Raw genomic sequence first — 23,212 nt, 5'->3', positions numbered from 1 at the left:
GTACTGTAATATGTACATACGAACTAAACTAGTTGACATTTCTGTTCACTGATATTTGTTGGTGGGGGCTGAAATTTAAAACAGTAAAAAGATAAGCAATCAATAACAAAGAACACACAAATTGCAAGTAACACAACACGCGCAAGTGAGAACGGAGTAACAAATTAGGAAGCTTTAAAAATAGGAATGAAGAGAAAATTCTGAAAATTATTTTTTTTATATGATTGAAGATTCCATGGAAGTGTACACATTTTACCATAATAACCCACCCACAGAATTCCAGCTGCCGGTATTATCGCAAATTCAATAAGATCGAGTTTACTGTCCGTTTATGATAGATTGCACTAACAGAAAAGCCCAATAAACAGGTGACTGCTAATTGTTTTTATTGTTTTATGGTTGTGACCTCCAGAAATCTGACCGAACTACGTGGCACGGTCGGAGACAATCGTAGGGTAATCTCCAGTGCTGAGGTCTCCTGCCCCGATTAAACGGCATTTTGTCCCAATTAAGCGAAGTAAATCCTGGCTATTTTCTCGATTGGTTTTTGTTTTTTAAGATTTGCCCCAAATAAACGGCTGCCCCGATTAACCGGTGGCCCAAATAACCGGAATCCACTGTATATATATATGCACCTTCGACGAAGTAACCTTTTTAAAAGGTTACCAGTCTCATCTTCTTGAATTTTCACCTTTTCATGGTGCACTGGCTGCACTATGACCTTGCTGTTTTTGTGCCACAAAAATCAATCAATTAGGCACCTGCAAGGTGATTTGATTGATTTAGGTGTATAAGGCTTTAATGGTTTGAGCAAGCTCAATGCTGATGGGATTCTTCCTCTTGCTCAGATTACGCACTTGAGGGGGCATAAATTCAAACTGAGGAAAAACAGTTGCAGAATAGGTGTGCAGAAATTTGCCTTTAGCCAGCGAGTGGTTGATTCCTGGAACAAACTTCCATCTGTCGTTGTGAAGTTAATAGCTTAAATAGATTCAAGGAAGAACTGGAGAATACACTTTTGGAGCGAATGGATAGGTGAAAAGGGAAAGATATATTTTTTTTTTTTTTGGCTGATGCTGTATAAGCTTTAGTGTTATGTAAGGAGCAAGGGGATGATGCCAGGAGTGGGGAAGATGGATCAAAAAATTGCAACACATACAGCATACTCAATATCCTTCCTGATGAGATAGAACATGCTTTGAAGAAAATGAAGCAAAAAGTCCCGGGTGAAGGTGAAGTTACTGTAGAGTTGTTAAAATTGGGAGGAAGAGACAAGACACAGAAACTGGCAAGACTCTTCGCAAAACACATTAGGAAAGGCGTGACCCCTAAGGAGTGGAATAATTCAATCATAAGAAAGGAGACAAATTGGAAATTATAGCCCAATTAGCTTGTTGTCCCACATCTACAAGTTGTTCACAAGGATCATCGCTAACAGATTAGAAAGGGTACTTGATGAGAATCAAACGAAAGAGCAAGCTGGCTTTAGGACAGGATTCTCAACTATGGATCACCTTCATTTATCATCACAGCTAATGGAAAAAGTAAATGAATATATATATGAGAGAGAGAGAGAGAGAGAGAGAGAGAGAGAGAGAGAATGAATTATGTGATAATTATTATTTATTTTGCATATTTTACTTCAGGCAGATATCTGTAAAGCTCTTCAGGAATTAGAAGAAACGGCAAAATTTCAAGTTGATCGTTGGGAAAGACCTGAGGTTGGTGCCTAACATTATACATATACTATGTATGAACAGTATAATATAAACTTGTTAACTTGTCTTTAAACTTAATTTTGTTGATTTGTGGTTTGTTTCTTTAAGTTACATTTGTGTAATAAATTTTCAAAAATGTTCTGTTTATCTTCATTTCTTGATGTTTCCTTATGAATTTGGTATGCTGATTCCAAATATGACCTTAGTTTTTGCATATCATCAATGGTTCACCTAGAAATGAAAGAAAAGTAGATATGCAATAATGCTGTATTAGATTTAGAAATCTTTGCCAAAGATTTCTCGTAATCTGCCTTTGCTTGCCTAACCTCCTTTGTGACTTGGTTACAGGCCAGCTTATATCTATCATAGGCTTCCGTGTCACCTGTTAATTTATATGTATCCCATGCATTTTTCTTCTCTACCACGTCTCGTTAGTTCATCTGACATCCATTTAGGCCTAAACCTTGAATTATATTTCTTGGTTGGTATTAAAAGCCTAGTAGCTTCCAAGATTAATTCTTTGAATACTTCCCATTTTGAATTTACTGTTGGTAACATCATCAGTTGGTACCATTCTATAGAATTTAAATACTGTCTCAGACGATCATAGTCGCCTTCATGAAAGCAAAAACCCTTCCCTTTACCCCTGATGGTAGTTACCTCTTTGAGTAAATCCCACTTCGGCACACTGTTATCACTGCCACCTAGTGGTTCCTTTATCTGCAGATTCTTAATGCATGAAAAATCACTACTGATAATCAGATCAAGAGTATTACTCCCTCTAGTTGCCTCCCAAACATGCTGCTGTAGAAACAATCATCCAATAAATCCACAAAAGTCCTGCTAGTGTGTGAGTGACCAACCCACAAATTCCAGTCAATATCTGGGAAATTAAAACTCCCCATTATAAGACACTCTGATTTACTGGCCCACTATTTCTCTGTTCAGTTGTTTATTGTACTCATCAGAGTCATTTGTCCTATAACACATTCCTACTCTTAATTTTTCTTTTGCAGTCACACCAAATTGACTCGACACTGCTCTGTCCACCCATGTCAACTGGCTGTACTTCCTTGGATTTTGTGTTTCTTAACTAATAGCATAACCCCTCCTCCCTTCCTATCCTGTCTATCCTTCCTGTACACATTGTAATCCCCAAATTCCATTTCTACATTCCTTATATCTGTATGACACCAGGTCTCTGATATCCCAACAATATCTGCCTTTGATGTTTTTACCAACATCTCAAATTCATAAAATTTATTTACCAAACTCCTAGCATGCACCTGTTCCTATTCTTAGCTATCCTAACCACAGCCCATGTATTTACTTGTTCTGCAATGACTCTCAGCAGTCTCTGAAATCCCCCTGCACCTTGTTTTCCAGGCTGCTGCTCATTCCAATAGAAGCAGTACAAGAATCACTTTCACATCTGCCAGCCGCTACTGTTAATATATTAGTTTGTGTATCCTCCCCTCCCAAGCTAGCAGTTTTCCAACCCATGTAACACTGCTTCGATAGCATCAACAAATATTCTTGCACCCTTTCTATTTACGTGTATCACATCCCTGTAGAAGCAGTCTCTCCTGTTAACAAGCACAGACCAGGCTGAGAAAAGTTCTACCCATTGAGCCTTGCACAATCTCTGCAGGGTGAATTGATCTACAAGGCTCTCATCATATACTCCCTCCTATCGTGTCTGGGTAGAATTGCAGACACTTTCAAATTCAACCCTAACTCACGGCTTTTTTTCAACATTGACCTGTACTTGTTAAGTAATTCCACCAGTCTCCTACTCTTAATATCATTAGTGCCAATGTGTACAATAATATCACCTTTTGTGCCCTTAAGAGTTGATATCTGCTCTACAACATCATCAACCTTTATCCCTGGCAGACATATCCTGATCCTGTTCCACCTATCCTTTTTGCACAATATATTCCCCATTTCCCTGACAATAGTCACCAATAACCACTAGTTCCTGTTGGACCAGCGCATTCTGCTTTGGGGGTTGCCACTGTGTTGCATGATGTTGAAGTGCAAGCTCTGGCGTTGATGTGGGCAGCTGAGAGCTTGATGGGCCCGCAATTTAAGTCCTTCGAGGGAATCTACCCTGTCCTTCATGCTCTCATATAGGCCCATAACAATGGTGAGTTGGCACCTGATTTCCTCACACTCCTTACATTGTGCACACACAAAGACATTCCCCTTGGCAATATCATGCCTCGTTACTGATTGCTCCACAAACATCAAACAAACAGTACCCTTCAAAAGGCTGTGATTCAGAGGACAGTTCTCTCCTGAGTTACACATTTCCATTATCTTGAGCAATGATCTCGATTCCATTTCAAATAAGATTTGAATACAAAAAATAACCCTAAACTTATATCCCAATGCAGTTATAACACTATTTCAGTATCATGTATTATTTCTGAGTTACGTTATATGAATTTCATATCTCCTATTAAGTTATATGTATTAATTTATAATGTTACATTTGTAAATCTGAGTCATTTGTGTTTAGTTAAAAAAAGTACTTTTAGTTAAAAAGTTAGTTAAAAAATTATATCCACAAACATGGCAGAAGTAGTCTAAATATAACTTACACCTTTGTATGGTAGCCATAGAAAACTATAAAAAACTGAAATACTTTATTATATGATTACTATTGATCCTTAATATATTGGTGTAAACACACCATAGACAACTCTTAAAGAGGCGCCTCCGTAGCCAGGTGGGAAGGAGCAGCAGTGCGTAGCACATGCTTCTTGATTATACCGGGGTTCAAGCCCGTCACCACCAAATACGTAGGATGCGGAAAGGTCAGGGAATGACCACCGCATATCCCGGACCAATATGGCCTTAGTTGCTAATGCTCCTAAAAACAAAAAAAAAAAAAAAAAAAAAAAAACAACAACTCTTAAACAAAAAACTATGTTAGTAGTTTGAAGGGCATCATTTTATATGTATCTCATATTGTGCTCTTCCTTCACAATGAGTTGCCACCTATTGCACTACCTCGAATAAGTAACACTTCACTAAAAGAGAAGGTTATTGTTACTTGTTCTTTTTAATACAGTTCTGAAAATGACTTTTGTATAAGTTAGAATAGTGTAGCATTAGCATCAAATTATTACTGTGGATTAAGGGAAAATGGTTAAGTGCTAGAAGACAGAGTAGTTGAACCACAGAGCCTTGTTGGATCCCTGTTTGGGACCCCACAAGGTTCAGTGGTTCCTTAGTATTTCCAGTATTTATTGGTATTTCAAGTTTAATTTCTAAGTTTGCTAATAATACTGAGGTGAATAGGATGGTTAATGTCAATAATCAGGGTATGTTACTCCAACAAGACCTGAATAAATTAGGTAAATTGATTTCAAAATGCCAGTTTAGCTTTAATATTCAGAAATGCAAGATTTTGCATAGTAATTCAATGGTATTTTATTAGAATTACTGCATTCAGTAATTCAACGATAAACTAGCACTCAATCAGGCACAATCAAAGGTTAATTGATAATGAAACAGACTTAAATAATTATAGAATCTGATGTGTTTTCTGAGTACAGTTTAAGTGGACAAGCCCATGAGATTCTGTGAATAATGTACAAGTACTTTGCCATTAGACTCAAGGAGGCGATTATTTAATTTTATAGATTAAGCCACATAATGGATATCATATGGATTTGGAAACCGTGTTTTAAGTAGAATGGGACCTATAGGAAAAGGAACAGATCAGTTTGGGAGTATCAAGAGTATAAAAAGAAATTTATTTATTATTAAAGGCAAGAAAGTTAAGTCTACAAAGGGATATTCTTTGTCGACTATTGGAATAAACTGCTACCTAGTCTTTGTTTTCCCTCCACCCACTGAATTATGCTGTCTAATACTGCTAAGGACTTACCTAAATAAACATTACTGGTGGGTTAAGAAATTATAAACTGTTTATTGTATTCCTTTTTGCTATAGTCACACATATTTGATTATTATAAAATTTGAATTTTGAAATTTATTTATTTATTTTTTTGTTGTCATAGGGAGGAGGTGGTATAACGTGCATTTTGCAAGATGGTGAAATATTTGAAAAGGCTGGAGTTAATATTTCTGTTGTTCATGGCGAATTACCCCCAGCTGCTGTATCACAAATGAAAGCTAGGTGGGCTAAGTTTCAATTAAGTTCACAAATAAAGTTATTTATCATTTTTAGGTTGTCTGCAGTTATTTATAGAACTCTCCCACATTGTCTATATGTATCGGCAGTTTTAATGGTTTTACAGAAGTATTTTTGAAAGAATTTTTGTCTTTTTATAATAAACACGAAGACATGGAAGGCAATTTTCAATTGGGATAGAGGGTTAGAGACATGCATAATATTCAAATTTCATACACTTCACAGCATGCCAAATTTTAAATAAATTTTGAAAACAGAAATGAATAATATCTAATATTTACTTCCATTTAACGAAAAATAATATATATAATATTAATATATTTTTAAAAAAATGTAATTATTTATACACAATAAAAGCAGAAATATATGTGCATGCACATTTAACAGGTTTTTACCATTTTTGTCAAGTTTGAAGAAATGGGTTTGCTATGCCAGATGAGATTATGGATGGAGAGCAATCTCCAAATAGGTAGAGAATATTGCTGTAGTAATAGAGAAGGTTGTGTTGATAACCACAGAAGATAGTTGTAGCACATTTGTTGCACATCAATTCGGTCTTTCTTATGCCACATTTCATAAGATTGTATGGCAAATTTAACAATATTATCCGTATAAGGTTTTCTATGCTCAGCTACTTCTGTCAAGTGGTCTGGCAGTTTGAATGACATTTGCACAAAATTTTTGCATGAATGGATATCAACAACAGATTGCCGTGGAACGTCGATTGGAGAAATGAAGTCCATTTTCACTTTGGCAATATGTAATTGCAACTGCAGAAGTTATGCAAAAGATAGTCCCCATGAAAATTGGGAAATTCCTGTGCACACAGCTCAAGTGACTGTGAGGTGCAGATATCTACAGATTGTCATTGATCTGCCCTTCTTTGAAGAGATTCTTTGAACAGGCTCCATAATGTTTTTTAAACACTGAGTGCTTCTACCCTATCTTGACTACCTCCATTTTTCTGACTCTCCAGCAACACTTGAAGTTGCCATTCTTATGCAAGGTAGTATTCCTCCTCTTATTGCGATTTCTGTTGTAGAACCACTCATGCAACTTTTACTAGTGAGAGGATTATTAGTTGCAGCTTCCTTATAGCATGGCATCTTTCTTCTGATTTGAACCCCTGTTACTCTGGCTTTAATAGGCTTTCTGAAGAACAATATTTACCTTGGTAACACTGATACCCTTGTAGACTTCAAACCAAATATTTAAAACATCCTATATAATGTCTTTAATTTTACTTGAAAATACTTCTTGTGCTCCTCTTGCTGATGCTCCCAGAAACCTGATGTGCATGTGCACTTGTGCATTTTAAACACCAAGGACAATACATTGAGCAATTGCCCCCTTAATCCTGGTACACCTAGCTATATTCATGCTTATGCTAATCCCAGTATTATTGCTATGTACTCCTCTTTCATTGATATTTGGAAGTAAATTTTCTTACTTTTCTGCACATATTTTATGAATGCTTTGTGCAAGTTAGTCTTCTCTGTAGGTGTATTGGATTGGGAGAACTTTAATTATAACTGCATATTGCATATTGCTCTGTTATTGTGTGTGCGTGCGTGCATGTACACATTTCTAATCCATTTATATAGTAAAGTGTATTTTGTTTTTTAATTAGAGGCAAAAAACTAGATGATGGAAAACTTCCATTTTTTGCAGCAGGTGTCAGCTCTGTCATACATCCTGTAAGTAAAGTTATTTTATAAAAATATTCCTGACTTATACAGAACTATATGAGTGATTTTGCTGTTTAATGATTTTCTAGAATTAACACAAAAAAGGAAAGTTAAAGTTTTGGAAATAAATTTTGAAAGCACTTCAGGTAATGAAGTGCTTTCAAAAATTCTTATACAGAAAAAGCAGTGTATCATCTAATTTTTTTAAGCGCTGAACATGGCATGTGATTGACTCGGAACTGGGAAGTGAAAGAGGTCAGAAGCATTAAATTGATCGACAAACATACTGTTTGAAGATTTGGATCACTTGCAGAGGTCATGTGGTATATAATGGATTTGAAGCATTGGCTTTTCCTGCTGCATATACACTGAGTGATCACTGAATTATGACCACCCACCTAATACTTTGTATGTCCTCTTTTTGCCCTCAGTACAGCAGCTATCTGACATGATATTGATTCAACAAAATGTTGGAAGTGTTCAGGAGGTATGGCCAACCAAGCTGTGTGTAATGCAGCTAGCAATGCAGGTATGGAGGTGATTGGTGTATCCAGACGCCTGATATGCCTTTCCATTGTGTCCCACAAGTGCTCTATAGGATTGATATTGGGGAGTTCGGAGGCCAGTCGTTATGCTGGAAATCAAAACTGGGTTCCTCAAACCATTCCTGCACATCAAGTGCCCGATGGCTTGGCGCATTGTCATCTTGGAAGACACCATTGCCATTCGGGAAAAAGTGTAACATAGCAGGGTGTACACAGTCAGCAAGCAGTTGACAATAGCGGAGAACAGTGATACGTTGTTCCACGTGCACCAGGGGTCAATGTTCCTGCCAGTGAAACATGCCCGACACCATACAACTGCCTCCATCGGCCTCCACTTTTGATACCATGCATGATGGATGAAGAGCCTCATGTTGTTGACACCAAATCCTTACATGACCATCCACAATGTGGAGTAAATAACGTGACTCATCCAACCTTCTTCCAGTCTTCTAACAACCTTCTTCCAGTCTTCTAACATCCAACTTGCATGCTCTTTGCACCAGGCGAGTCTTTTATGCTGATGAACCTTGGTTAGGAGATGATGCTGTAGGGGTCGTTTACTGGTATAGCCCATACGTGCACATGTGTGACGCATGGTCATGCCAGATATTGTTCTGAGTTGGCCCATGTTGTATTGGGTAGTCAACTCTTCAACAGTGCTGCCCCTGTATGAGTCTTCAGACCCACCACTCACCTCTAACATCACCCTTTCGCTGGCCTTTGCAGTTTTGCCATCGGGTCATTGTTTGACCATTTTGATACCAGTCCTGGTACACTTTAACAATGGCAGCTCTCGAACGCCCCACCAGTTCAGCCGTTTGAGAAATTGAGGCACCAGTCGTCGAGCTCCCACAATCTGTCCTTTATCAAAGTCTGATAAATCCTTCCTTTTACCCAACACACTCAGAAGTCTACTGCCTACTGAACCACTGATACCTTATCTATGCTACATAGGGCGATTAACTGCACCTTCTCATACCTCACTTGGTCAACAGGTCACATTCAGTTTTCATAGGGGTGATCATAATTCTGTGATCACTCAGTGTATATAATAAAACTTTGAAATATTAATTTGTGGCTGGTATTCATAGTGCTTTTCATCAACTTTGATGTACAGGAACCTTCCAGACATATGCTTCTAGTTTAATTGTTTATATGTACTAAAATATATTACATGCCAGTTAGTTTGGTGTCCTTCAACTTAGCAGTCTTGGGAAGATGAATACAAACTGAAATTTTTTTTTTTTAAGATTTGCAACATAAGCAAATATTAAATGTTTCTTCTTTGAAACATTTCTGTTCCATCACTGCAGCTAGAGTTTTGTCATTACCATTCAGTGCTGTCAAAATTCTTGCCTTATTTCTTGAACTGTACGTGAATAAATTTTAATAGGATGGGATTGTTTCTGTAAGCAGTATCTTTAGAAAAACAGCAAATAACAAGTCACAGGTTCAGATCTAGGGAGCATGTTAGCTAGCCATTCATATCCAAAATATTCAGGAAATCTATTAGAACAAAATTCAGTCATGAAAATGCTTTCTGATAATAGTGGATGTGGCATTTGCTGTATGCCATTGAGCCTAATCCCATTGGTGAAGTGCTTAGTCAAAATTGATGCCCGTATCCTGAAGGAAGGGGAGATAAATTGTTCTTTGATGCCCATAACAGTTAGTACTCACCATATCATCAGTTAAAATGGGTTGAATAATATCTCAAGCCAGCAGAACATGCCTCACTTTGCATTTCAGGGGATGCAGTTTAAATCTTCATTTCATTCAGGTTTTTAGACTTGTAGATTCTGCTTGTTATTAAAGCCATTCAATTGAAAATTGACTTTGCCTGCAAACCATATGCTTATTAGAACAGCACAGTTATTCTCTAAAAAATGTACAAATGGACTGAGAGAGACAGAGACAACCAGAATTTGACTATCTTGTCTTCATTACCATCTCCAAGAGATATCACCACTGGGATTTTGTAAGAAAGCAGTAGCACATTATTTTGTACAGTTCTAAACATCAGTAATTCTCCTAATTAAAGTAGTTGAGAAAGACTTTTTACAGATGAAAAATGCAATGTCTTCTGCAATTCTGACTGTCTTCTTCATTAACAGTATCTGTGTTGTTAGTCACAGATCTAATCATTTCAAACATATTAAATAGTCTGTCTATTGCATACCTGCTTGGAGCTTTCCTGCACTTGGATTATACTGGAAATTAACACTGAACTTAAATAACACTTGTAGCTTCCTAAAAATGATTTCACGAACACACATACTGTACTCCCACACTAGCAAGGCTTTTGTGGATTAATTGGATGATTGTTTTCTACATCAGCATGTTTGGGAGGCAACTAGAGGGACTAATACTCTTGATTTGATTATCAGTAGTGATTCTTCATGCATTAAGAATCTGCAGATACAGGAACCACTAGGTGGCAGTGATCACAGTGTGCTGAAGTGGGATTTACTCAAAGAGGTAACTACCATCAGGAGTAAAGGGAAGGGTTATTGCTTTCGTAAAGGTGACTATGGTGGTCTGAGACAGTATTTGAATTCTATACAGGGGGACAAATTAATGATGTTACCAAAAGCAAATTCAAAATGGGAAGCATTCAAATAACTTATCTTGGAAGCTACTAGGCTTTACATACCAACTAAGAAATATTGTTCAACTTTTAGGCCTAAATGGATGTCAGATGAACTATTGAGACATATGGCAGAGAAGAAAAATGCATGGGATACACACAAATTAACACATGACACAGAACCCTATGATAGATACAAGTTTATCTGTAACCAAGTTACAAAGGAGGTTGGGCAGGCGAAGGCAGATTACGAGAAACCTTTGGCAAGGGATGCAAAGAGTTCTTTACTTATGTAAACTCTAGAAGGTAGGGGATGAATCAGATTGGTCCACTTGATATCGATGGGCCAACTGTTGATGATCCTGCTCAGGTAGCTAACAAACTAAATGAGTATTCTGCATCGACATTCACACATGAGCAGTTATTCAGCGAGGGGAATGCCAGAGGTGTATTCAACTCAGGCAGTAAGCTAGAGAATCTTGTAATAACTGAGAGTAAAGTGGAGGAGGAATTGTTGAAGATAAACACAAGAAAGGCACCTGGGGTGGATGGGATCTATCCAGTTATATTAAAAGAGGCAGCAAAGGAAGTAACAAATCCTTAGCCATAATTATGAGAGCTTCCTTGGACTCAGGGGAGGTACCCACAGACTGGATATGTGCAAATGTGACCCCAATTCACAAAGGAGGATCAAAGGCTGACACAAGTAATTATAGACCTGTGAGTTTAACTTCTGTTCCAGGAAAATTAATGGAGGCACTGGTCAAAGAAGCATTGCAGGATCATCTAGACAAGACTTCAGTTATAGCTCGGACATAGCATGGTTTTGTTAAGGGGAAGCCTTGCCTGACCAATTTGATTGGATACTATGATGCAGTCACAAAAGAATTGGATGCAGGGAATAACTTTGATATTATATACTTGGATCTTAGAAAGGCTTTTGATACTGTTGCACATGGAAGACTGCTGCACAAATTGGAGCAGTGTGGCATTGGAGGCAAATTGCTGCTATGGATAAAGGGGTGATTGAGGGGGAGAAGACAGAGAGTGGTAATCAATGGACACTGCTCATCGTGCACTAATGTTATTAGTGGAGTCCCTTAAGGTTCAGTGTTGGGTCCATTGTTGTTTTCTGTATTTATAAATGATATTGATGATGGTATATCAAGCTTAATGTCCAAGTTTGCAGACGATACAGAGGTTGGCAGGGTTGTCAAGGACACGACTGACACTATGCTGCTGCAACAGTATCTGGAAAGGTTGAGCAGATGGGCTGAGAGGTGACAAATGAAGTTTAACATTGACAAATGTAAAGTACCACATATGGGAAACAGCAACCGCAGAGCAACGTATCAACTCTGTGGTACTACACTGACAGTGGTAGAGAATGAAAAGGACCTGTGGGTAATTATGCAGGCAGATATGAAGTTCTCTGAGCAGTGCAGGCAGGCTACAAGAGTAACTCATGGTGTCTTGTCAATGATATACAGGAATTTTTCTAGCAGGGATAAGGAGGTGATTATTCCCTTGTATAAGGCAATGGTTTGGCCACACCTAGAGTACTGTATACAGGTCTGGAGGCCTCATTTCAAGAAGGATGTAGAGCTGCTGGAACGAGTACAGAGAAGGATAACAAGATTAGTGAATGGAACAAAGGGTTGCTCTTACGAAGAAAGGCTCAAGTTTTGCAAATTACAGTGTCTGGAGACTAGGCACCAGCGAAGTGATCTGATAGAGGTGTATAAAGCCTTGAATGGTTTGAGCATGCTCAATGCTGATGGAATTCTTCCTCTTGCTCAGAATAATCGCCTGAGAGGGTATAAATTCAAATTGAGGAAAGACAGATGATGTAGGATAGACGTGCAGAAATTTGCCTTTAGCCAGCGGGTAGTTGGTTGGTGGAACAGACTTCCATCTCTTGTTGTGGAAGTCGATAGCCTAAATAAATTTAAGGCTCAGCTGGACAGGTATTTCGAACGAATGTAGGGGTGAAGTGGAAGTGGGCGGTTTTTTTTTTTTTGGCTGATGCTGCATAAGCTTGCTTTCTTGCATCATATGCCTATGCAAATGGTGTGTTGTCTGTATCATTTCATAGTATTTCATCACATTACTGGTAGAGGGGGGGCACATTTTCTCCAAGGCTGCCAAGTTCAAAGAGACACCAAACACATTGATTGATTGATGCATGTAATGAATTTCAGTAAATATACAAGTGTTTTGCCTTCGTTTGCTTATAGGAATTGGGTGTCATTTTTATTCTTGATTAGATTCAGAACATTCAGTGCATTGATAATGTAAGAATTGAACTTCATTCTGCAGTGTGTGAAATAAATTATGCTCAGAACACTTTCACTGCATATAATAGTAATAGTACCTCTGGTTTCCTGCTCCCAATTTGATTGCTGTTAGCATTAGTAGAGGCATTTGATGCAAGAAAGCAAGCTTATGCAGCATCAGCCAAAAAAAAAAAAAAAAAACCTACTTCCACTTCACCCCTCTGTTCGTTCAAAATACCTGTCCAGCTGAGCCTTAGCCTTATTTAGGCTATCAACCTCCACTACAAGGGATGGAAGTCTGTTCCACCAACCAAACACCCGCTGGCTAAAGGCAAATTTCCACACGTCTATCCTACATCTGTCTTTCCTCAATTTGAATTTATGCCCTCTCAGGTGATTATTCTGAGCTAGAGGAAGAATCCCATCAGCATTGAGCATGCTCAAACCATTCAAGGCTTTATACACCTCTATCAGATCACCTCGCTGGTGCCTAGTCTCCAGACACTGTAATTTGCAAAACTTAAGCCTTTCTTCGTAAGAGCACCCCTTTGTTCCATTCACTAATCTTGTTGCCCTTCTCTGTACTTGTTCCAGCAGCTCTACATCCTTCTTGAAATGAGGCCTCCAGACCTGTATACAGTACTCTAGGTGTGGCCTGACCATTGCCTTATACAAGGGAATAATCACCTCCTTATCCCTGCTGGATAAGGAATTGATTATTCACCTCCTTATCCAGCAGGGATAAGGAGGTGATTATAATAATAGAAAGATTATAATAATTATAATAATAGAAAGATTAAAGTAACTTAAATGGCTTTGAAGTATTAAAAATGGTTTTTCTCAGGTCCTGAGCAGCAGGATCAGAGAAGATATGCACTGCCAGAATTCTCAGGGCAGTATAGTCTTGAACATCTATATATTCAAAACTTTACTATACTGTTACTATCCAAATAATTCAAACCTTTTGGTTTGAATCCACAACCTACCATTTTGATAGGATGGGCAAAATCACATGGACTGTGTTGCCTGTGTGTAGGATGTCCTATTCCTTTTTACTAATATTCTTTATGACCTGTGCATGGTAGACTGTGATATAGAAAGATTGATAGTACTCATTAGCATCACTGTGATGTTTTTGTCGGGAATGTTGAAGATGTTTGGGCTAGCTGTGGTTCTGGAAACATTCAAGCTTGAGAAATACAAGCTGAATTGCATAATGAATGGTCCATTATTAGCTGCTATGCTGGTATATTAGCTTCAGTAAAAGTTACAACATAGCAACAAATTGATTTTCTGTAACTGTCATAATAAGAGGGGGAAGTTGAAGTGGGGATCAGAGAAGTTTGACCTTTCTCCTACTCATGAAATTATGGAGATACCATAAGGTCTTGCTAGCCTGGGAATATGGTCATTGTAGTTAGGATGTAAAGAGTAATAATGGTCTACTGGGAAAAGGTAACTAACAACTGGGTTTATAGTTTCTGATTGTTTTTTGTACCAGGTGAGCAAGGTATATATTCTGTTTTAAGATGAATGTGATGAAATTCTGCTCTTAACATGTTTGTTACCACTGATGAACATATGCATCAAATAGCTCCCAAGTGATGTGCCCTGACCCACACATATAGTCATTCTTAAGTGGTCAATAAACAAGGCACTGCAAAAGCACTTAAAATTAAGAACTGCTCAATATTTGGCATACTGATTGAACTTGCCATAGTTTGCAGCAATGCTTTTTTTTTTTATCAACCATATGCTATAAAGACTTGGCGCACAGTTTTATTTGTTTTTTTGCTTGTATCATACAGTGTCAGAAGCAAAAGCAATAATAATTTTAAACCTCAAAATGCTATAATTTTATCAGGTTCTTCCTTTTACAGTACATCAATCTGATGTTTATACACATCATGGCACATCACATTGACACATATGTGTCAGTGGCAGCAGACATCTTAATTAAAATCATTAAGATTAAAATTGAATTTGAAATTTAAATAAATTTAATTTTAAATTTAATTAGTAAATTTTAATCCAGTTTATATTTTCAGCTATGTTATATTTTCAGTTAGCATTATCTTGTATTATCTACAAGTATATTAGTAAATTTAACTCATTATATATTATTTAAATATCTCTTTTGAATAATTATTAGGATTAATTTCTTTGTACAAAGCTCTGAAATTGGATTTGTACTGTTGTATAATTTTACCATTAATTTCTTGCAGAAATGTTTTCAAACAGAACTTATACTACAGATGCAATTTTTTATAAATTGCAAAACTTTAATGTTTGACTTTAGGTTTATACACATCATGGCACATCACATTGATAGATATGTGTCAGTGGCAGCAGACATCTTAATTAAAATCATTAAGATTAAAATTGAATTTTAAATTTCAATTTCAATTTTTAGCAATACTTTAAATTTCCTAACTTGATAAATATGAATATATTTTAATGTGTTTATGAATGTAATTTTACTTTTTTTTTATATATGAGACATAAAGTTATGAATTTTTTCTCAGTATTTAAAACTTTTTTTTTCTATATTTTCATAAACCGATATGTTATATTTATTTCTCAGAGGAATCCTAATATCCCTACTATGCATTTCAATTATCGGTATTTTGAAGTAAAAAATGAGGATGGCTCTGTTCACTGGTGGTTTGGAGGAGGAACTGACATGACTCCATACATATTAGATGAAAGTGATGCTTCTCATTTTCACCAGACATTAAAAGCTGCATGTGATCAACATGATCCTTCTTATTACAAGAAATTCAAGAAGTGGTGTGATGATTATTTTTTCATAAAACACAGAGGTAAAAGTTTTTAATTTTTTTTTATAATAGTTAATTTTTTAATTGGAACTCTAAAAATTCTCTGTAAGGTACAAACACTGATAGACTTGAAATGTACATTTGTTACAGTGTCCCAGTTGTATTTTATAAATTTTGTTGCATATCATTTATTTTTAGTGTGTGTGTGTGTGTGTGTGTGTGTGTGTGTGTGTAATAGATAAATCAGTAGGATACAATGATGGACCAGCAGACAAACTATGTTTATTGATGTGGCATTTATGGTTTCTCTCATATATGACATGTATCTCTGTGATGAAGCAAAAATTCTGCTTAACTAGTCACATATGTTGTGTGGGTATTGTTGTTGTGTTGTGTGGAGTGATAAGGTGTGGTGTTTTATATGGCTGGCATCTGGCTAAGCAGCAAAAATTCTGTTTAGCCAGTCACTTGTGTTGTGTGGTGTTTTATATGGCTGGCATCTTAACAACCAGGGAGAATTATTTTTTTTAAGCCTGACTGAAGTGGTCAGAACTGAATGTGTGCACACTCTTTGAGTGGACTGTGGTTTAAGCCTGCATGATTGCTAAATATGATTAACAATTGTATTTATGATTTATTGTAAACTCTTCTGATCTGCTGATCTTATCGGAGTACAAACATGAAGTAATATAAAGAGCTCTCCCTGGTTCTGTCCCTAGTCATGTGGAGGCAGGCCATCATCTAACTGATGTGCTTACTGGGTTGTTTTCAGTCCAACCTACTTGCAGAAGGAAGGGCAGCCTATAATAGTTGTAATGAGAGCAAGGAGGGAATCAGCCAGAGTCAGAAAGGGAAAGAAGGTAGTAGAGGGCTCTCTGTTGTTGGGAAGAAGGTAGTAGAGGTCTCTCCTTATAAACAAAAAAAAAAAACTGTTCCAACTGCCATCATCACAGGATCCTCTGTTGTCAGCACCCATTCCCTTTCCCCTCAGTAATTACAAAGGCTTAAATGCTGTGTCCGAGAATTCTATGAGGATCGTGAAGGCTCCTTTATCTTAAATCAACTTGTACTCCCCACCAGTGGGAAATGTAATGAAGATTTCAGAGAAAACTCATTTGGTTTTTTTTTTTTCATGTTAGTTAGTTAGTTTGTTAACTAACTACATAACAGATACCTGCTATGTATTTTAAGTAACTTGGCCCTTAGTGTTGTAGCCTATCTCTGCTTCAACATTCATGATTTTACCAAATATTCTGTTCTTTTCCCAATTCAAATCTGTGTCAGTTTTTACTTAAGCCTGAGATGTTTGTAGTATGGTTTTTCTTGATAGTTAAGACTTAGCTGCCAATGCGCCATAAAAAATTAAATCAAATCAAATTAAAATTGATAGTTAAGATAATGATAATCCGGAGCTATTTTGGTGTGCTAAAGAGCTCCAGATAATTTATGACCAGTAGTATAATCGTGGAGACTGCACTGTAAGGACAATTAATCTGCAATAATGTTAGTCATTACTTTGCTAGAGTAGTTTTATAATGGATAGTTGATCTTTTTGGTGGAACCATATACTTTCCCATATGTTATAATGAGCATGATTCAAGACATTGTAAAAGATTAAGTGCCATTACTGTCAACATGTTGCAAATAAGTAAAGCTGATACAACACCACACACACACACACACACACACACTACCTATTTCATTTTCTTTTTGATAATTTGTCCAAACCTTTAAATTTATTCAAACTATCTCATTCTACAATGCCAGATGAAAATTTAGCAGTGGCAAAATGTTGCAAGAAAGCAAACTGTTTATACAGCATCAGCAAAAAAAAAAACTACATGCTTCACCCATCCGTATCCTCCAAGAATTTGTCTAGTTCTTCCTTGAATTTATTCACACCATCCACTTCGATAAGAACAGTTGGGAGCCTGTTCCAACAATCAACCACCTGCTGGCTGAAAGCAAGCTTTGCACATCTATCCTGCAACCATCTTTCCTTAACTCAAATTTATACCCCTCGTGTGTAGTCTCAGCAAGAGGAAGAATGCCATTCACATTCAGCTTACTCAATCAATTCAAGGCCTTAAACACCTCAGTCAGATCACCCCACAGGTGCCTAGTCTCCAGATGTTACAATTTGCAGTACTGAAGCCTTTCTCGGGAAGAGCACCCTTTTGTTCCCTTCCTCAGTCTGGCTGCCCTTCTATGCACCCATTCCAACTAGAGCTAACAATACTGTCAAAATCTTAATACCAGTATTTTGGTATTATTAATTTATGAAACCGGGGTACTGGTATTCCAAAAACAAATATTTTTCTCAATAAATTTTGATGACAATTAGGTGCAACAAAGTAAGGAAAAATAACAAATAATTACTTGAATTCATGCTTTAAATTAACTTTTTTTACAATAATAAATACAGGTGGTTCCTGACTTTACCGAGTGCACTCGTAAAGCAAAAACTCAAAGCGGGAATTTATTTCCCATAGACGTAATGTAAAAACGGTTACGTTCTCAATGACGAAATTTGACCATAGTAATATTAAATAAAAGTCAACAGAACTATACTTTATGCTTAAACAATGATTTATTTATCAAAATAAATGAAAACATAGCCTTTAAAACCAAGCAAGTTGGCCCCGGGTGCCAAGTGAATTGTGACCAGGCGATTATCTGTGCGATCTTCATAAAGCAACTAGTAGTTCTTTTTAAGTTCTAGTGTTTCCAGAAAACTGTTTATTTCATAGAAGCTTTTCTACCAAAAAGTTTTTGTAGAGAGTGAGGAAGGAAAACCACCTTTCTTTTATAGTTTTCTTTCCTAAGTACTAATCCTTACTAACCTCTGCTTGGTCACACCAAGCACTGCTCCTGCCTCCCCATGGCGGGGCCAGAAATCTTGGCAGAAAAGTTGAACTGCCAAGGGCTAAAAAGAGCAAAATGTGTTTCCACCTTTAGAGCCAACAAGCTCTCGGCCACAGCCTGAAACTGATTAAGACGTTTCACGACCCAAGAGGTTGAAAACAAATTCTCCAACAACAGTTTCCTGCATTTCTAATTTTGCATTCACTTTCAGAAACAACCTCTCAGTAAATTAAGTCCTTTCCTCATCCAGAAACACCTGGAGAGTATTGCAGGATCTCCTAAGACTGTGAAGAGGCTACATTCGGGAGACATACTATTAGAAACAGCAAATTGTAGACATTCTGAGAAACTATTACTACTTACAAATTTTGCTGGGATACCAGTTAAAGTATCTCCCCATGCTACCCTAAATACGTCCAAAGGTGTAATATCTAGCTGTGATCTGTTGAACGTGACGGAGGAAGAAATAACTCAAGAGCTTCAAAATTAAAATGTTATTGCAGCAAAAAAGAATCATGATTAAAAAAAGACAATAACCTTATACCTACCAGAAATATTATCCTTGTGTTTAATTCCCCAAACCTACCGTAATCGGTAAAAGCATGTTATCTATTTTGCCATATTTGTCCTTATGTTCCTAATCCTTTGAGATGTTACAGGGGCCAAAAGTATGGCCACTCAGACGACATGCAGAGGAAACCCAGTATGTCCCAACTGTGGATCTTCTAATCATACTCAGTCTGAATGTTTGGGAACACAAAAGACTTGTCCCAACTGCAAAGGCAACCATCCTGCATACTTCAAAACGTGCGACAAATGAAAAATTGAAAAAAAAAATTTTTAAATATATAGGGTTGAGAACAAGATAAGCTATCAAGAAGCCAGGAAAATAATTGCTCCTAATGTGCCCAAATGTACATATGCCAATATTACATAAAAATGATAAATAGTGTCCGCCAAAACTGAGGTTACTGTCCCCTCAAACATATCAGTCTCTGACTGGGCTCGAGCTGTCCTCTCTAAGCAACAGTCCAATATCCCTAAGCACTCAGAACAGGCAAGTAACACTCCTCTTACAATACCAGTGACATCTCCTTCTCCATCATATGTAAAGTACTACATATGGGAAACAGTAACCCCAGAGCAACGTATCACCTCTGTGGTACTACACTGACAGTGGTAGAGAATGAAAAGGACCTGGGGGTAATTATGCAGGAAGATATGAAGTTCTCTGTGCAGTGCAGATGGGCTGCAAGAGTAGCTCATGGTGTCTTGTCAATGATATACAGGAATTTTTCTAGCAGGGATGAGGAGGTGATTATTCCCTTGTATAAGGCAATGGTCAGGCCACACCTTGAGTACTGTATTACAGGTCTGGAGGCCTCATTTCAAGAAGGATGTAGAGCTACTGGAACGGGTACAGAGAGGGGCAACAAGATTAGTGAATGGAACAAAGGGTTGCTCTTAAGTTTTTTGCAAATTACAGTGTCCGGAGACTAGGCACCGGCGAGGTGATCTGATAGAGGTGTATAAAGCCTTGAATGATTTGAGCATGCTCAATGCTGATGGGATTCTTCCTCTTGCTCAGAATAATCACCTGAGTGTGCATAAATTCAAATTGTGGAAAGACAGATTAGCATTAGCATTTAGCATTAGTAGAGGCATTTGATGCAAGAAAGCAAGCTTATGCAGCATCAGCCAAAAAAAAAATAAATAAAGTAAAATAAATAAATAAAAAATAACCACTTCCACTTCACCCCTCTGTTCGTTCGAAATACCTGTCCAGCTGAGCCTTAAACTTATTTTGGCTATCAACTTCCATGACAAGGGATGGAAGTCTGTTCCACCTACCAACCACCCGTTGGCTAAAGGCAAATTTCTGCACATCTATCCTACATCTGTCTTTCCTCAATTTGAATTTATGCCCTCTCAGGTGATTATTCTGAGCAAGAGGAAGAATCCCATCAGCATTGAGCATGCTCAAACCATTCAAGGCTTTGTACACCTCTATCAGATCACCTCGCTGGTGCCTAGTCTCCAGACACTGTAATTCGCAAAACTTAAGCCTTTCTTCATAAGAGCACACCTTTGTTCCATTCACTAATCTTGTTGCCCTTCTCTGTACTTGTTCTAGCAGCTCTACATCCTTCTTGAAATGAGGCCTCCAGACCTGTATACAGTATTCTAGGTATGGCCTGACCATTGCCTAATACAAGGGAATAATCACCTCCTTATCCCTGCTAGAAAAATTCCTATATATCATTGACAATACACCATGAGCTACTCTTGCAGCCCGTCTGAACTGCTCAGAGAACTTCATATCTGCCTGCACAACCACCCCCAGGTCCCTTTCATTCTCTACCACTGTCAGTGTAGTACCACAGAGTTGATACATTGCTCTGGGGTTGCTGTTTCCCATATGTAGTACTTTACATTTGTCAATGTTAAACTTCATTTGCCACCTCTCAGCCCATCTGCTCAACCTTTCCAGATCCTGTTGCAGCAGCATAGTGTCAGTAGTGTCCTTGACAACCCTGCCAACCTTCGTATCATCTGATAGATGTGTGAAAATTTGCCTTTAGCCAGCAGGTAGTTGGTTGGTGGAACAGACTTCCATCCCTTGTTGTGGAAGTTGATAGCCTAAATAAATTCAAGGCTCAGCTGGACAGGTATTTCGAACAAATGGAGGGGTGAAATGGGAGTTGGTTTTTTTTTTTTTTTCGTTTGGCTGATGCTGCATAAGCTTGCTTTCTTGCATCATATGCCTCTACTAATGCTAATCAGTGATTGCTACTGCATCATAGTAAAAGTTTCAGTTCAAAAAAAAATCCAACAAACCACCATGGATACTAATTACAGTCAGTCCTCGTATAGCACGATAGTTGTGTTCCTAGAAACCCTCGTGCAATGAAAAATTGTGCAATATAAATAACAGGCCTTCTGTTTCATTTTGTATGTTTACTGCTATTTGCTTATGATCTCGTATTTTGTTTCCAATGAGATAAGACAAGACAGCAAAAATGAAGAGCGGCACAACCACTCTTTGTTGTTGTTATTTTGGTTTTTAGGAGCATTAGCAACTAAGGCTATATTACTCTGGGATATGCAGTGGTCATTCCCTGACATTTCCGCATCCCCTGTATTTGGTGGTGACGGGCTCGAACCCCGGTCTAATCAAGAAGTGTGTGCTACGCACAGCTGCTCCTTCCCACCTGGCTACGGAGGCGCCCACCACTCTTTGTAACGTCAGCATGGGTACTGCTTTATTTATGTGCTTGCAGCTATGTGAGTGTTTTGAAATACCATATTTATCAATGTTTAGCATTTATTTATTGCAATTAATGTTCATATTTTCGATTTTGTTGATACTTGAAAAAAAAAAAACTTGTAAACCTTGGAACTTCTAAAGCGAAAACTCATAAAGTGGGGACTGAATGTATTCTCACAAAAAAATTATTAAAAATACAGTTATTCTAAAAACAAAAAAATATATATATGTATAGTGATACTGCAAATTTTAGTTATGTTTAAGCATCCAGACTACCTGTCCAAATAAAGTGAGCTCTTAAAAAAACATAAGCAATCAATAGTGTTATCGTTTAAACTGGATTCCATTTTGGTACATATTTGATTAGTGGCAGAAAACTCCCTTTTAGATTCTATGTTGGATGATGCTGTTGTACTAAGATAATCATAGACAAGTTGCAGGTTTACACCTCTTATTCCCTCATCTTCAAAAAATGTTGCTTCCTTTTTAATCATATTTTCTAGGCTTTGAACTTTTTTAATAGGAACAGTTAAGTTTTTCATTAAATAGCTGACTTAAGTTTATCTTTTAATGACTGTACCTCATCAGAAACAGGAAATTTCTTATTTTGGAAAGAATTTGTGGAACACTAACGTTCTGTTTCATGTTGATCTTCTTAGGTTTAATTCTGTTCATCATTTTCTGAAGGAGAAAGATGTTTTATTAAGCAAAATATTATTTTCACTGTTATCTTTACTGAGTCTGGGAAATAATTGCTATCACCTTGTGTCCCACTTTGCAAATACTGAAGAACTTGTGATAAATTTGTACACCTCTGTGAAATACGAAGTTTCAGTGATGTTTGAAATTCTCTAGAAATTCTCTAAAATAAATAAGGACAAGTTGGAATAGCTACTTGCTTCTGCATGTCATGAACATTTTATGCAGTTGTTGTTTATTTATTAAATTTAATATATAATAAATAAAATCATATAGTATATAATTCTACTCTTAACTGTAACTTAATTTTTCTAACATCTGAAGAACAGTGAAGCTGCCATGATGGTATTATGGTCTCTGTACATCTAAAAAAACTTTCTAAATTAGTAGAAGAGTTAGTAGCCCTTAAGATAATGTGTTATCCTAGTCCAGTTTTATTTTCATGTTTGCAGCTGCCATATCAATACAAAATTTGTTTAGTTTTAAATTTAATTTTACTGTATTTAATTTTATATAATAAATGCAGATATTTATTACTGATATACTTTTATATATCAATAATAAATATTACTGATATATAAAATATTATATATTACACAGCCAGTAACAAAAATGAAA

General features: G+C 37.0%; 1 protein-coding gene across 5 annotated transcripts in view; it reads left to right on the top strand.

Annotated features, from left to right (window-relative positions):
• The window catches only part of Coprox (oxygen-dependent coproporphyrinogen-III oxidase), a 151,940-nt gene that overhangs the window by 108,625 nt on the left and 20,103 nt on the right, over positions 1-23,212 (top strand). For all 5 annotated transcript variants that reach the window (XM_090378971.1, XM_090378968.1, XM_090378967.1 and 2 more), the window contains exons 6-9: positions 1,647-1,721; positions 5,753-5,871; positions 7,517-7,583; positions 15,567-15,804. In XM_090378971.1, coding sequence (XP_090235097.1) covers positions 1,647-1,721; positions 5,753-5,871; positions 7,517-7,583; positions 15,567-15,804 — 499 coding nt within the window. The remainder of the gene's footprint in view (positions 1-1,646; positions 1,722-5,752; positions 5,872-7,516; positions 7,584-15,566; positions 15,805-23,212) is intronic.

Source organism: Mastigoproctus giganteus, chromosome 8, assembly GCF_048544385.1.
Source record: "Mastigoproctus giganteus isolate SK-2022 chromosome 8, ASM4854438v1, whole genome shotgun sequence".
Classification (NCBI taxonomy): Eukaryota; Metazoa; Arthropoda; class Arachnida; order Uropygi; family Thelyphonidae; genus Mastigoproctus; species Mastigoproctus giganteus.
Note: the sequence above shows the minus strand (reverse complement) of the source record. Positions and strands in the feature narration are given on the sequence as shown.